The sequence below is a fragment of the Oryzias latipes genome, chromosome 4 (genome assembly GCF_002234675.1).
Source record: "Oryzias latipes chromosome 4, ASM223467v1".
In the NCBI taxonomy this organism is placed as follows: domain Eukaryota; kingdom Metazoa; phylum Chordata; class Actinopteri; order Beloniformes; family Adrianichthyidae; genus Oryzias; species Oryzias latipes.
The window spans coordinates 28,096,886-28,112,726 of NC_019862.2; the positions used below are offsets into that span (position 1 = coordinate 28,096,886).

Consider the following 15,841-nt stretch of genomic DNA (forward strand, 5'->3'; position numbering starts at 1 on the left):
TTATGATTACGAAAATACCAGTTTTTGTGACTTTATTTTTTTTCTTTTTTGTATTTATCTGTTGCACCTTAAAAGTCGAACGAGGCTGAAGGGCGCCATGCCCCTTTTTAATGGTTCCTACAAAAATTTAGTGTACAAATAAAGCTTAAATCTGCTGCAAATAATTTACAGAGGGTGAAGATTAACTTCACATTTACAAGTTAAGAGAAACTGGAAGCTAAACTAAATAAATAAACGGACACCAACTTCTGCCGGTCCATAAAAATATTGTCTGACAGTAAACCAGTCCGTGGCATAAAAAGGTTGGAGACCACCAGGTTAAATCATTCCATTAAAACTCAAGATACTAAAAATCTTGTTTTAAGCGCCGATTCCCTGTGGCGAACACTGAAGGGAAAAGCCAAAAGGAAAAGAAGCGCAGTTCTCAGAGCATCTTATGGTAATTCCTTACGTTGCATCTCCATGTCCTAGGCGACCACCGTCTCCACATCCCCATGAATACACCTCCCCACTGGTGGACAAGGCCAAGAAGTGCTGCCCATCAGGGTGAGCCGCGAGCTTAACAATCTTCCTGGAACTCAAACCGTGGATTAGCATTGGAGCCTATGAGCAAAAAACAAAAAGAATTGAGTGAAAACAACCAGATGTATGGCTGTAAAGTTCAGAGGCTTCTCCATTTCTAAGCGGGAGGGGTTATCAAGAGGCAGGCATCTCTTGTGCTGTAAAACTGACCAGTGTTGTGCTCTTGTAGTTCTGGGTGTACACAGCTCCACTGCGGGACAAGATGAGGAAGACTTTTTCGGAACAGACGATTTGTGTTACGCCAGTGCTGGATAGGGCTTTGCAGTGAATGGGTCCACAAACATTGGCATAAAGCTTCCAGCCCAGAAGCCCCCAGGCAATCACTTCCTGCAGAGATCCCTGATAAGAGAAGAGTCATGTAGAACTTTCAAGAAAACGAGATTAAAAGGAGTTGGTACCTTCTGTGATGGAGAGTTGCAGTTTGGCGGGCTGCAGGGAGAGGCCAAGCGGTCCAGATGAGCCATAATAACCACTGCAGTTTGTCGAAGATCAATGGCCAAGTCATTATCTTGGGGTAAGGTCAGGTAGCGCAGGAAACTCTCGTTTGGACTCAGAGGAGCTGTGAGAATCTAGAAATTACAACAACACAATAGAGGTACACACAATCATTTTCTGGCAGCATAAAGACATTTGACTCATTTGATCCACAGTCCTGTTTCAACCTCTGAAGATTATTTAATGGTAACCATTGAATGTATATGAGAACTGGACTGAGTGACCCCTCCCCCTCATCTTCCTAATAGGAAGTGGCCGCTAGGTCCAAAACGGCCAAAGTCCCACAGTCTTCTATAGAGAAATAAACAGCCATTAGTCAGTCGCTCTGTTCATCAGAATAACCATTCTTGCTCTGATACCTTGGTTCATTATATTTTTTATTATTCATTATTCAATTTCTATATTGACCAATCAGATGCCTCAAAAGTATGTGGACACATGTCCAACGTTGGAAATGTTTGACAGATTCCCCTGAGCCCGATTTTAGTGAAAGGGGTGTGGACGTCCAACAAGCTCACTCCTGATTGGTGAGAGGGGTTGACACAGAAATGTTAATTCAGACCAACCAATCACTGCTTACTGACGTCCACTGGCACCAACATGGCGACGTCTTTACTGCAAAAACAATGGCGACTAAATCGACTTCATTTGGTTGTAGCTGGAATTAAGCCGTCATCAATGGATGACGTCACGCTCACCCTGTCCAGCCCTCCTATACAGTCAATAATGGAAACTTAAAGAGAACATTGGGGATTCTTGAATGGTGCTCTTTTACCTCAGGATCTTCTTCAGAAATGACCTCCTCCTTGCTGCTGTGTATGTTCTGAAACCGCTGCAAGAAGGATAATAACGGAGCACTGGTTCCCTGCGTGGAGCGTTCGTTGTCCATCTCCCTGGTGCCGTTTTCCCACAGACGTAACAGCAGCAGAACCACGTAGAGCAATTGACTGAAATGTCAAAAAGAAAGGTTTTCATTGGGTCCAGAACAAAAGAAAAACATAGTTTTACATGTAGCATACGGATGGATACCTAAGAGTCCCCCTCTGTACGGCCAACTCCAACAAGATAGCAAGAACGAGGTGTTGGTCCTGCAGGGGAATAGTGCCTTTGGTGCTGCCATTTCCATGCACATCGCTGAAGGCAAACAGGAGAAAAACATTTAAAATAAATCATGTTTATTCATAAATTTATCCACATGCTACAAAAAAGGAAGACAGCAAAAAATGTGTGTGTTTGTGTGTATAAAACAGCAGTTAAACTTTAGTTAAACTGCTTCCAGTTAGGTCAAACCGTTATCTTAATATACATTTATATAAATAACCAACAGATTATATTCAAGGGTTTTCAGTGTAATCTGCAATACTGACTGAACAAAGTCTCAGAGAGAAAAACTACCTAAAATGGCAGAATAATAAAAAACTTCCAACAATACGCAATTGTTTGTTTTGAGTCAACAAACCTCAGGAACTTTGTGGCTCTCTCAACAACTTCCAACCAAACGGGGGACACAGTTGCCTCGTCAAATAGCGTGGCCTCAGGAAGAGCCCGCAGGGCGTCGAGAGACTCCTGCAAAAGCTCCGTGCAAAGGTCTGCATCATCTCCTGCACAAAACAGAGGTTTCACATTTCATTTACAGCCAAGCTCCTTGGCTACAGTCCAATAATATAACCTTGTGGTTGTTGATTTTTTTTTTTTTCAAGCTTAAAGAATGCTATTTATAACAGAGTTATTTGGTGATAGAAAACAACTCAAATCAAGTTTAAAGTAAATGAGTCAAAAGATGAAATGTTTCTCCCAAGAATTGTTAGGAAACCGGAGGAAGAAGCCCCCCCTCAGTAGTTGTCCTGTGTTGATTTGTAATGCAGGATCCGATTATGCATCTATTCAACATCTGGATTGTAAGACGAGCTGCTGTTGCACATTTGTAGTCCAAGAATAGAGCTAAAATAAAAGCAAGAAGCTTAACTGTCCATGTGGGGGAGTGCTCGTGTGTGCCGCTCGTGTTACAGGAAGGAGGCCAGCACTTTGTTTCCTCTGAGGACAAAGAGCTCTCAGCCAGAAGACTGAATGAAAACTCCATCGCAATGCACCAATCCTGGACCCCCCCCCCCCCCCCCCCCCCCCAATATTTTTACATGAAACAACAGGAACCCTGCATTATACTTTCAGATTTTTACATTTATGTTTATTATGATGCACTATGCTATAAGAAAATAAAAAAATAAAAACAGGACGAGGAATTTAAAACTTAATTTCAATGTTTTTCTTCAGCAAAACGAAGTAAAAAAAATTTTTTTTAATAACAAAGACAGAAATTTCTGCATCAACTAATGTAATTTGTTTCATCAGAAAATAATTTCTACCATTATGTCATCATTGGAGAAAAGCAGCTAAACAAAAATATAAATATTAATGTTCTACAAGTGAGATAATATAGATGCATCCAAAGCAAAAAAAAATTATAATAAACAGAAAAAAATGAATTTTATTTTAATGACTTGAGCTCTTTATGTTTTACCTGCTTATAACTGTTATTCATGTCCAGAAGCCGTACAAAGCTGAAGCAGCAGCTGATTATATAGAGATTTGTTTTCATTTTTAAAGTAATTCGTCAAGCTGTGATACAGAAAGAGCTGCTGTTGGCCATGTGGATGCTGTAAACCAGCAGAATCACTTATGAGCCATAAAGGAAACAAATCTGACTGACGGCGAGGAGCAGAAGGCGCTCGTTTTTAGGAATGAGGTCATCTGGAAGTAACTGCCTCTGCTTTTGTTTTACCCGTCCTGTCCAGTCGCTGAGCAAACAGAAATGGAGAGCTGTACGTGTTGGACAGATTTTATTATTAACAGCTGCCTTTGGACACACAACCCATTTTCTATCTGAGGCTACACTTCATTTGTATTCATTGTGTTATATTCCTTGTTAGTTTTGGACCAACTGGAAGAGAAGGAGTGAAGGAGATGCTTAAGACAGGAGGACAAAATGATAAAAAGGGGTTAGGAGAAGAAATAGAAACACACAGATTAACATAAATGACTAAAAACTCACATCTGTGAAGACCAACACAAAAAACAATGAGGAAAATTTACATCATTACACAAATAGACTAACTCACAAGTTGGTGAACAGGTGCGTGTGTGTGTGTGCGTGCGTGTGCGCGTGTTCCCCAAAATGGACAATGATGTTACACAATGTAGAAAGAAAGTTGAGAACCTGGGCCCCTCCACCACCAAGACCGCCCCCAGGACCAATACAAGGCCCCGCCCACTCAAAAAATTACACCATCTCCCGATTGAGGTTGTGGGGACACCACAGAGGCCCCTGGAAGAGCCCCCACCCAACCCATCCAGGCCAGGCACCTGTGGTGGGGCCCCAAGTGCTCATCACGGAGGGTAGCAGAAAAGCCAAACCCCCGCCAACAGACATGGATTAGCAACCCCCAGGCCACCAGCCCCTCTAAAGTCATCGGGTGTGGGGAAAGAGTTATCTTTAGTTTGGGCAGACATTTACTCCAAGTCCATCCAATCCGACAGCAGATTCCTGCATTCAATTCTGACAACATTGTATTTTTTTCCCCCCAGTTCAGTAAAACCAGTTTTAGCAACAGCGGAGTGTAAAATGGCAGATGCCCCCCCCGTCCCCCCGTCCCCCCGTCCCCAAACACACATGGTGCAAGAGAAGCTGTGACTTCAGGGTTAACCCTCATCAACTCTAGACACGTTTCTGCAGAGCGTCAGTAGTTCATTGGAAACTCACCTCTAAGTTGTGGGTGGGACTGTTGGCTCAAAGCAACCCCGCCCCTGCTTCCCATCACCCATCTGTTTACACGCTCTCCCGTTAACTTACAGCCACCCTCCCACAATCTGCAGGAAACCTTCGAACTGAACGAATTTTAAAACAGACTGACCAAAAATCTGAAGGACTCATGGAGAATAAATACAACAGTCAAAAAACACAGTGAGATAAATGTCTCCATGCCAGATTGCTCAAGGCTTAGCTCTCCTCCTCACCAAAACTATTTTGCATGTAAATGCCATCTAATCTTAAAGTAGAACCTATGCCCCACCAGGCGAGTCGTGCACTTTCTCACGGACCTTCAGTAAACAGAACCAAGCCCAGGATGGAAACAGGGTTGTGAAACATGTGGGGTTGTTTACTTTCAGAAGCTCGTCACGTGGGCCGCACATTTGTCAACAACCACAATCATCTTTACCAGAAGACAAGGTTTGGAGAAGTTCTTACCTGACCTCCATGCCCGGCGGAGAAAAGCAAAGGCGAACGAGAGCGCAGCCCTGGAGCCGACTCTAGCCAGACCTTCAGCGCTTTTACTGACTGGACGAGGGCTGAGGGAAACACACTTTGTTTAAAACGCTTGACAGAACATTTACAATATCTCGAATTGTTTATCTTTTAATTACACTGCAAAGAGACAAAACTAGCTGCTGCTTCCATGTTGATTTTCAAAAGTTTATCTTTAATATAACAAGAAAGGAGCAAAACCAAAGAATTAGAAGAATCAGAACATCAGTTGCTTTCAGAATTAGAACAGAACTGGCAAACAAAACAAGAAAAAACAAAAAAAAACAGCATTTTGCTCTGGTGTGCAGTCAAAGCCACGTTTGCTTCATAAATTATTGCAATTTTTGTTTGTGCCTTTTGTTTGTGCCTTAGCATGCCAACACATTAGTAATACAGGTAAACTCAATAAGACCTAAGCGACCAACTTCTGCTTTCAGAGCTACAGTCGCTCTGATGCACTGGTTTGCTCCAACGTGAGAGCGCACAATTACACAATCAGGCTGCACACACAAACCCCACGCCCACCGTCTACTGCGTTTACAGGTGAACAAACGGTCAATAAACTTAAGTAAAGCAACGTTAAATAAATTCACAATAGTCAAAGTTGATCAAAAAGTGTCAAACTGGCTCCTGCACATAATGCAACACATTCCTGCTCTTCAATTATTCTAAATAATTCGTTTTTAGCCACAACTGTCAACTACAACAACGACAAAGAGTAAAAATATAACTTTAATAACTGAAACCCAAATAGAAGTATGCACTAAATGCATTGTCCATAAAATACTGGCGCGTTTTAAGTTTAGAGTCTTTTTCCCCTAAAAAATTATTTCTGTTGGATCCAATTTTCTCAATTTTTGCCCTTTTATCAAAACTAAAAGCAGGATGTCTTTACAAACATGAAACTTAACTTAACTGTTCACTCCTCAGGTACAGGAAGAAAGACAGGAAAGTGCCTCGTGGCTTTACCTCTTGTTGTCGGCAGCAGGCCGAGGAGGAGTGGAGGGCATCTTCCAGCAGAACTTGTAGGTCTCCTCCCTCATGCTGTGACTCAGAGAGATGAGGTAGCGCTCCAGGATGACCAGGCGCTGACGCAGCCGCTGAGCAGAGAGGGTGCTTTTGGCCAGCTGAGCCGACAGCTTCTGCTGGTCTTCCACGAGGACCATCAGACAGTCTTTTAACTCCGTCTCATCTACAGTACAATAAGAAAATGACTGCTGTTGTTCACCGTGATTTAGAACAAACTCATTTCCATGAAACCAAAGATTCTAAAGAGAGAGCCCTTTTTTTTATTACAGTTTATCTCTAAAATCCTAAACTAGCACAGTATTTCATGACAGTTCAGCAGAGCTGCTTCCCACTGAAAAAGAAAAGGCACCAAATGCTCTTCTGTTATGTCCTTTATGAAGCCCAAAAGCTTTGCTGCCTCGGTCAGAAAGGAAGTTCACAGAACCGCCGCAGGGGAGGACGGAACGTGGCCAAAATAGAACGCCAAAATCCACTTAAGCTTTATGTAAGCCAGACTGGCCTGAGGTTGCATGAGCAGGTCTACAGTCAGCTGTGCTCAGTCCTCCCACCAGAGCGCCGTCCCAGTCAAACCCTGGGGGTCCCACGGCCAAGAAAGACAAGGAAGGAAGGAGAAAGTGGTCCGGACTCTAGCAACTCAGTGACTGAGTGGTGGAGTGTTCACCCTGAGACTAGCAGATTGTGGGTTCAAATCCACAGTCAGGACATGTCAAGGAGTTTGAATTGGGATCAAATCCCGCTCTGCCTGAGACTCAGAATGAAGTTTGTTTAATATTGAAAAGACCAGACTACCTAACGCTCACTTCTCCTGCAGGGAATGTGGGGAACACGCTTCACACACATGTCTAGGCCTGCAGAATGAATCGTAAATTTATCATTATTGCGATTTCAAGCTGTGCAATATCCATATTGCAAAGGGTCAGCAAAAATCGCAATAAATAGTTAACCTTAAATGTGCTAAAACAATCTTATGGCAACTAACTGTTTAATGAACTGAATAAATCCCTTTAGGCATTTGACCAATCAGATGGAGCCCTTCATGTTGTTGGATGGAGCTTTTATGTTACACGTTGCCCTCCTAATTAGACGAAGGTCATTTGGAGAATAATTTAAGGTATTTTAAATTTTATTTAAATTAAAATTTTGCAGTAAAATGGAAATGTTTTTTCTATTTGTTCATTTATCGCAAGTTATATCGTCATTGATCATTTATCGCAAGTTTTCCTCATATGGTGCAGCCCTACACAGGTGTGTGTGTGTGGGTGTGTGTATGTCAACTACCGGTAATAGGACTTTGTCTCAGAACAAAGATAAATGCATCTTCCTACTCATTTCAACACAATGGAAAGGCTCTGAGCTGTTCGTGCTGAGCTCAGCATGTTTCTGACATCTGACCACACAGTACAAAAACAGGAAATGTGCAGTTTGAGGTGAACACATCCATGAAAGAGCTCTCCTCCATGTAGCGATCTAGTTCCACCCTCTAAATGACCAGAGGAGAGTGACTGCAAAGCCCAGTCAACAGAAACAACCGAGGGACTGAAGATCATGTGGATCTACACCTCACAAGTCGACACTCTGCTTATCTCCAGCCAACATTATACCGTCCCACCCAGTTCCTCTGGTAAACACAGCCTGAGCGGGAGATGAGACCCCCCACCCCCCCACCCCTTCTCTCTTTACTACATCTTAATGTCATCCAGGATCCTCTGGGTATAAATAACCACAGAGACCTGCAGTGTGCAAGTTGTCATTTCAGAGTCCACAAGTCACACGCCTGCAAAACATGCGCTCATCACGGTCAGACAGGCCCGGTCCAGACAAACTGAGGGGTCTGCTGTATGTTGAAATGGGGGGGTGATACGGTGTCTCGACAACATGTAGCTGTTGTGAAACTGACTGGTGCTAGCTTGTTATTAATTACACAACTTATAGGGGGGGGAAAACAAAATCACGGCAGAAAAGCAGAGCAGCACACAAATGCATTTACAAGAACCAACAATGTTACCTGGCTGCCGGCCCCAGTCCCACGACTCGATGATGGACTGATGGACGGATAATGGCAGGTCTTCATCTTCCTTCCTCTCTTTGTCGTTAGGCTCCTCTTTCTTCTGGGTTCCAAAACAGTCTGTGAAGTCTTCTAAAAAAATAAAAATGTACCAATGCGTTTGCTGCACCGCTGCAAAGACACACCTGTAACCTTACCAAGTAACTCAAGACAGGTGAAGATAACATCCCACACACACCAGACAGCAGCAATACATAAACCTTTACGTCAGGCTCAGAGTGACAGTCATACCTGGGTTTATGGACTCTTCTCCATTAAAGGTTATCTCCTCATCTTTGACCATTTCATTCCACATCTCACTAAGCCCCTCTGAGGAAAAGGCTCGCTAAGAAAGAAAAAAGAAATCTCAGTTAATTTCAAAACAAATGCAACAAAATGACCGGAGTTTTCAAAAACACTATTTTTTCTGAATCCAATTTAAATCTACTTAAGAAAAGGGATTAAATAAGTAATCTTCCAAGGCATTTTAGGTATTCTATAATGTAAATAAATGCATAAATTAGTCGTTTTATTATGTTAGAAACAGGAGAAAAATTCGGAAACCCTTTGGAGCCGACTGACAGGGACGTAAAGAGACTGCAGCGTATTGTGCGCTCAGCTGAGAAGGTGATTGCCTGCAGCCTTCCATGTGTCCAGGACCTATACGCCTCCAGAACCGGGGGCGTGCAGGTCGGATAGCAGCCGACCCTTCTCACCCTGGACATGGTCTACATGAACCACTCCCTTCGGACAGAAAGCTAAGGTCCATCAGGACCAGAACCTCGAGACATAAGAACAGTTTCTTTCCCTCTGCAGTAAGACTCATGAACACATTTTAACTACTCCCCCCTTAAACTTTTCACTTATATATCTCGTCACCAGTCCACTACCTGTACCTTCTCCATCCACAGTTTGCACTGTATACACTATTTATTTCTATTTATTGTTCTGACCATTGTGTCATTTTTTAATGTTGCTTACTGATGTTCATTTATTTCTATTCCTATATCTGTGAAACTGCTCTGTTCACTGAAAATGGCAATTAATACTCCTTGAATCAGAGGAAAAGCAGTTTATCGGCTCCTTTAGCAGTGTGTGAAAGTCAACACATGCTTTCCAGGAACAGAGATCTCAAATATCTGAAACTCTTTCAACAACAGAAAAGGCCAACCTAGCACATTCTCTAAGGTTGTGTTTTCTTGTGCACAGAAATACCACATCATTACCTGAAGGTGCATAAGGACTCATCGGTTCAGTCAGGTTAGACAGAAACATTTTTGCAGGCAAGATTGTAAAGCAGCCTAAGACAACTTGTTGAGGAAAACATTGAGCTGCAGAATATGGACTGGAAACCCCAAAGTCAGAAAGTGAGAAGAGAATGAGATAATAAAGTCCCACTCCAATCGGCTTTTGATCTACTGTCAAATCGTTCCCAGTCGTCTCATTGTGATTGTCCTGTTTTTAGCCATAAACTGAGAGACCTGTCTTTTTCTAGGACAGTTTCTGCAAAGCAGAGGTGGTTTATTCAGAATTTACATCTGAATTGTGGGCAGGACCACTGGCGCAGGGCTACCCCGCCACCAGTCTGTTTAAACCCTGTCCCGCTCGCTTACAGCCCCCCCCTCAGACGGCGAGCGATCATGGAGCTATGCATTAGAAGGAAGCGGAGCAGGGCGCTTGTGGCCGGCCGATTGTAGTTTCTATGTCACTGCTACAAGCTTTCGTTTGTTCCTGATTTACAATGATTTGGATAAAGAAATGGTCAGTAATCCAATTTTAGGCTTAATTTTCTTAATACATGACCTCCATTAGCAACAAGAACATGCTAAAAACATGAAAAACACTATTGTTAATCAGAGTGAGTCCTTCAATGTGAAAATGTAGCAGTCTCTATCCTTCCTAATAACTATAGAAATACTATTTTGGATCAACTAGACCAATTTGTCAACAAGTTAATCTAACTAGAGTGAAGGAAAAACTATACTGATTTGCAGCAGTCTGATGAAAAGTTCAAAATTGTGTGTCTAAAAACAAAAAAGGGGGGGGGGGCTCAGAAAGCAAAGTAAGAGTTTCTTTTGAAGACATACCTGCAAATCTATTTTCAACCATTTGTCATGGTAACGCATCTGAGGGTTGAGAGTAAAAGATGGAGAAGGCATCTTTTTCCCCCTCTCCTCTTTGGCTGCAAAAGCAGCCGACCTGCAGCACACAGACAGACGAGGTAGATTCACACAAAAATCCCAACAACAGGAAAAGAGAACACACGCCGTTAAAATGTAACATGGCTTGGAAGGACTTCAGGTGGAGGCACGTCGTTAGCATCCAGCTTCATTCCACCCCCGTGTTATGAAATGTTGACCTATATCCTGACATGGAAGGAGCTACGAGCCTCTGTGACTCCCGTTACATTCAAGCAAATACGTCCATCGCTTCAAAACACGAGTGCAGCAGAGTTTAATGACAGATAAACACATTAGCATTACTGATTGGAAGTTAGCTTAGCAACAGATTTGGCTGATGATCTCTTGCAAACTGCTTCACTTTCGACAGGTTTGCTTAAAGAGATTATAATGTTTTTTCTTTACTATAATTAAAATGTCTACTGTGATTCATTTCGACCCTGTATATCCTAAAACTACATTATGGCCTTGACTTAAATAACATATGTGTCAAGATATTGCAGGACGTTAGCATGTCTGCTAGCAGTTAACATTGGCGAGTAGAAATATAAATACCTAATGACACCGCGATTGATCCACATACAAAGTCTTAGTCGTTCAGCAATATTGGGATTCGCGTAACAAATGGAAGGCAAACCGGTGTACATTAACAGCTAACCAATGCAGCGATAGTTAGCCAACTCTAAGCTAGCTGCTGTGAGGGTATAGACAGCCTTGAACAAGCTGCGAATACATGACACCGCACCGGCTGCACCGTATCGGACAAATGACCATCCTAGCTCTGAACTGGCCCGTTTGTGACAATTAATTCTCAGGTTACCTGTGGTTACTTCTGAATCAATTTTCGTCTTCTCAGTTGCTCTGCATTACGAAGGCGTTTCAAACTGTTTTTGAATGACAGATCGCGAACTAGCATCTAGTTAAAAGGAGGCTGAGTTATGTAGAAACAAATTACGTAGGCCTGGTGGAGAAGGGAAAAAAATGTTTAATGCACTATACCGCCACATTTAGCAGGGGCGGGAACCGTCTTCTTTGAGGCAGTTGTTCGTAGCTCCGCCTATGTAGACTGAATGGTATTATAAGGTGAACGTCTCTATTAGGAGGGACGTAAGGGGGAGGGTCCGCATAGGATTTTAATACAATTGCTCACTGGGTGGCGCTGTAACCTCGCGCTTTTCACTATCCCAAAACTGTCATAAGGTTAATCTTTCATAAACAATAATATCTATTTTTAAATATTATATTACACAAATACAATACATAATTATTTAAAATAGGGGGGGGGACCTCTCTCGGATGGTTGTCTTCGCTTACGTCATTGGTGGGAAGGACCAATGGGAACCGGGACGAAGGCAGAGGAGGATGGAAAACACAAAACGACACAAAAGGGCTGTGTGATAGTCGATGTCAAAGTTCAAAATGCTTTAATGGCGGACGGCTCAGAATTGCCCGTCGCTTCCTCTGAAACTGCGGGAATAGTCATCGCGGTTTTGTCGAGTTTCGTCAATGGCTGCACGTTCGTGCTTCAGAAAAAGGGGATTCTCCGCTCACGTGAGAAAGGTAAGGAGGACGCACGTGACAGGATGTCTGTCAAAAGGTGAAAATAAAAAGTGACCAACTAAGTGAAAAAAAAAATGTCTTCCAGGTGTGTCCTATGTCACTGACCTCGTTTGGTGGAGTGGCACTCTGTGCAGTGAGTATGAGGCTGTGTTTTATCAACTTTAGATGCTGATCTTTATAGAAAATGACTCAGAACTTTGCATTATTTTCCTAAAAGAACATAAAATTTATGTCATTTCATCTCGTACTAGTGATAATTGGACAAATTGGGAACTTCCTGGCGTACAATGTGGCCCCTGTGGTCATAGTTACGCCTCTAGGAGCCCTTGGCGTTTTGTTTGGGTAAGTTTATGCTCAACTATTTGACATGTTCTTGGGTATTTTTGAAACATTTTGCTGACCAGGACAATAATTGTTCGTTTTAAAAAGCCTACGAGCAATATTTCTTTAAGTCATCATAACCAAAGTCTACAAAAGGCCGGTAAAAGTGGGGACATTACACACTACAGATTTTAGTGACTGCTGTAAAGGTAATCGACTCGTTTCAGACACACCGAAAAAATGAATGAATTTAGCACGTCTAAATGTTGTTAGCACGTATTCACCCAATCCTAACCCTTCATCCCTGTCAGTTCTGCCAATGATAAAGCACTGGGCACACAGATTTAAAAAAAAAACTATAACTTAGTAATAATCATAACATTAATAAAAGCCAGTTTAGAAGGTCATCTCGCTCTATGACGGAGCTTTGTTTACAACAGAACTTCCAATTTCTTCTTCTGTGGATTTATCCAGATCTATCACTGTTACACCAACGCACAGCCAATCAAATAGTGTGACGTCATCATTAGGTGCAGGCTATGTTCTGGGTTTTTTTACGTTCTTTTATCTAATATGTTTGTTTCTGTCTGATGGGTACAACTGAATTTCTGCTCATGGGGATGAATACAGTGTTATCCATCCATCCATGTGCATGTGTTGTTTTGATGCAGAGCTGTGCTGGCCTCCTGGATCCTGGAAGAACATTTGAACATCCTTGGGAAGTTGGGCTGTTTGTTATGCTGCTGCGGCTCCATTGTGCTCATCATTCATTCCCCCAAAGCAGAAGCAACTTCCAGAGCAGAGTTTGAGGAGAGGCTGTTTGACCCAGGTAAGGAATCAAACTGTTTTTTTAACTGTCAAAAGAAGAATAACCTAACTTTTTAATGTCCTCCTTCAACAGTGTTCGTCACTTACATCCTCCTGGTGGTCGTCCTGCTCATCGTTCTGATCGTGTGGATTGTTCCAGCTCATGGCACATCCAACATCCTGGTGTACGTCAGCATTTGTTCCCTCCTGGGGAACTTCACAGTACCCTGCAGCAAAGGACTGGGCTTGGTGGCCCCGGATGCTTTCGGGGGAGGCGCAGCGAGCGGCGAGGCGCTGGCTCTCCTCCTGGGCCTTCTGGGGACGCTGGCCGTCAGCATCCTCACACAGTTCTACTTCATCAATAAGGCGCTGGAGTGTTTCAGCTCCAACATTTTTGATGCCATCTACTATGTGGCGTTCACATCCTCTGTGATTTTTGCGTCTGCGATTCTCTTTAAAGAGTGGACTGCACTTGCTGTAACCGACTGTCTGGCCATGCTCTGCAGTTTAACTGTGGTGTGCGTCGGTGTGGTTTTACTACGCATTTCCCAGGCCGCTTTGATTTCCTGGAGGAAGGAGCCAACCAAGGATAAGATGAACTAATGAAAAAATTTATTTTTTTTAGTGAATTTAACTTGTATGTGTTTTCTACTTGCTATTATTAGCTTATTCCTTTATTTCTCATCAAAGATTATCCAGAAGACTTGCAGTTATGATGTCAGCCTGAGCCATCTCTGGCTATAATCACATATGTGGTAAAACGTAGTTAATAATTTAACTGTCTCTCCTCTAAATAGCCAGCGCTTCCCTCAAAGCTTTAAGAGGAAGTCTCTTTCTCCCAGTGCCCATCTGTCTTCCTCCTCCACTTTGATTTATTCAGTTTTCTTTGAATTATTCAAAGACACCTCGTAGCAGACGGTCATCATTATGGTTTGCTAATTAACTTCTTGTGCTATAGTTCTTTTGGGATTGAAATGCCAGTTGTGTATGACTAATATGTTATCTCTCCTGCTAGCTTACAGCCCCTCATAACCCAAAGCTAATATTAGCGGTGCAGCAAAAATGACGAGCAATTTTGGATCTGTCCAGCCGTACAGGTTAGAGTCAGATGTCAGACGAGAAAAACAAAGACCTTCACGGATCTAGTCGTCTACAAGTGGAGGCATCAGAATGGAGCTTGTAGCTTCACTGCTACAAGCTTTTTCAAACTGCATTTTTTTTTTCATCTGCTACTGATTCACCACCATTTGAATTTTAGAAAGCAGTTTTAATCTAAGGTTCTTTAGTCCATGATGAGAACAAAATGCTACTACAACAAAAAGATTTTCATTGTAGAGGGTCTGTAAAAATTTCAGGTGGCCGGTAATATTGACAATAGTTAAAGTACATATTAAAAAACATAATTTTATTTTGAATTTAAAACTAAATTTCTCACACATTCATAAACTCTTTACCCAGAGAGTCTATGGAAGTGTTTTTGTCTGTGACAGAGCAGAAAAGTCCAAATGAGAAAGAAGACTGGATTAGGTTGTGACCTAAGCTTACTGATGAATAAAAATAATTTCATAACTTTCATAACAGCAGTCAATTATGAAGGCTGTTCAGTAATTAAATAGGAAGGAAAAAGATTACCTTTAAAATAAAACAAATGAAGAGGGTTCAATTCACTATTGTGCATGGGGTTTACTTTAAAATAAAGAAACTCAGATTTTTAGAGGAATGAAAAGATTTTTTCTTAACCATGTTGTATTAACCACCTTAATTTGTAAGGGGGTGTACACAAGCAGAGGTCTGAAACCTTAAACAGCAAAAGAGCCAAAAATACTTTTTATTTATACTTTTGTTCCCATTGAGTTATCCATTTATAAAATGTAGCTTATAAATATTTATAGTAAATACATTATAAATGTTTTATTATATTATTTTTGACAGCAGCACAAAGAAGTTCCTTTCAAAATAAATCCTTAACAGTGGTCAATAAATCTTACTGGTGTAAGATCACCTATGTTCAAAAAACTAAATAAATGGCAAAACTACTAATCCTATTGTTTATTCAAAAATAAAAGAGAAGTGAACCTAGTTTGGACTTTCATGGTCTGCACCTGCCACTCATGGTGTATTTTGTTAGATCTGATAAAGTAGTATCTTTTGATTTGCACACTTCACAATCTACAAAAAAATGAGTATTTTAGGCCTCATCCCCACTAAACAAACGGTTAATTATTCTATGTGTATGGTTTTATAAAACCGAGAGCTTAAACATTTGTGCGCACGGATGCCGAAGTGAGTGAAAGATGTGGTCATATGTGCGCGTGGACTTGCTGCGACTTTTCTGTCTGATCTCTCTGGCATCCACCTGCCGGCCACCGTACGTACAAATGTTTTCATTGAGAATTCAGTAAAAGCTTTTTTTTTTTAAATGGTGGCACGTGTTGCGTTTACAATGTAGAAACAAAGTTGGGAGAGGGAAAAAAATATGAAAGTTACTGGAGTAAATATAAATCAAATAACTCGCCACATTGA

At 41.8% G+C, this 15,841-nt stretch overlaps 2 protein-coding genes across 8 annotated transcripts in view; one reads left to right on the forward strand and one right to left on the reverse strand.

Annotated features, from left to right (window-relative positions):
• Positions 1–11,574, reverse strand: part of herc2 (HECT and RLD domain containing E3 ubiquitin protein ligase 2) — a 46,980-nt gene extending 35,406 nt beyond the window's left edge. For 4 of the 6 annotated variants that reach the window (XM_023954499.1, XM_023954501.1, XM_023954497.1 and 1 more), the window contains exons 1-12: positions 11,186–11,226; positions 10,538–10,649; positions 8,703–8,796; positions 8,412–8,543; positions 6,347–6,569; positions 5,321–5,421; positions 2,537–2,678; positions 2,107–2,211; positions 1,853–2,024; positions 981–1,151; positions 733–921; positions 452–603 (exon numbers count right to left, since the gene is read on the reverse strand). In XM_023954499.1, the coding sequence (XP_023810267.1) occupies positions 452–603; positions 733–921; positions 981–1,151; positions 1,853–2,024; positions 2,107–2,211; positions 2,537–2,678; positions 5,321–5,421; positions 6,347–6,569; positions 8,412–8,543; positions 8,703–8,796; positions 10,538–10,649; positions 11,186–11,211 (1,619 nt within the window). In that variant the 5' untranslated portion in view covers positions 11,212–11,226. Of the gene's footprint in view, positions 1–451; positions 604–732; positions 922–980; positions 1,152–1,852; positions 2,025–2,106; positions 2,212–2,536; positions 2,679–5,320; positions 5,422–6,346; positions 6,570–8,411; positions 8,544–8,702; positions 8,797–10,537; positions 10,650–11,185; positions 11,227–11,450 lie in introns of those variants that run through there. The other 2 variants (XM_023954502.1, XM_023954500.1) reach the window with 2 other exon arrangements.
• A 368-nt stretch (positions 11,575–11,942) lies between these two features.
• Positions 11,943–15,351, forward strand: nipa1 (non imprinted in Prader-Willi/Angelman syndrome 1). 2 transcript variants are annotated; one of them, XM_004068306.4, is made up of 5 exons: positions 11,943–12,190; positions 12,276–12,323; positions 12,442–12,532; positions 13,183–13,340; positions 13,413–15,351. In XM_004068306.4, the coding sequence occupies exons 1-5, from the start codon at positions 11,965–11,967 to the stop codon at positions 13,919–13,921; spliced, it is 1,032 nt and encodes a 343-aa protein (XP_004068354.2). In that variant the 5' UTR covers positions 11,943–11,964; the 3' UTR covers positions 13,922–15,351. The 2 variants fall into 2 exon arrangements, with proteins under 2 accessions (XP_004068354.2, XP_020558314.1); XM_020702655.2 differs by lacking the exon at positions 12,276–12,323.
• Positions 15,352–15,841: the final 490 nt, after the last annotated feature.

Excerpts from the sequence above, each read along its gene's own strand:
- nipa1 (XM_004068306.4), top strand. The coding sequence starts at position 11,965 with ATGGGAACCGGGACGAAGGCAGAGGAGGATGGAAAACACAAAACGACA. Across the intron at positions 12,191-12,275 it reads TCTCCGCTCACGTGAGAAAG|GTGTGTCCTATGTCACTGAC; the intron begins GTAAGGAGGACG and ends AATGTCTTCCAG. Across the intron at positions 12,324-12,441 it reads GTGGAGTGGCACTCTGTGCA|TGATAATTGGACAAATTGGG; the intron begins GTGAGTATGAGG and ends ATCTCGTACTAG.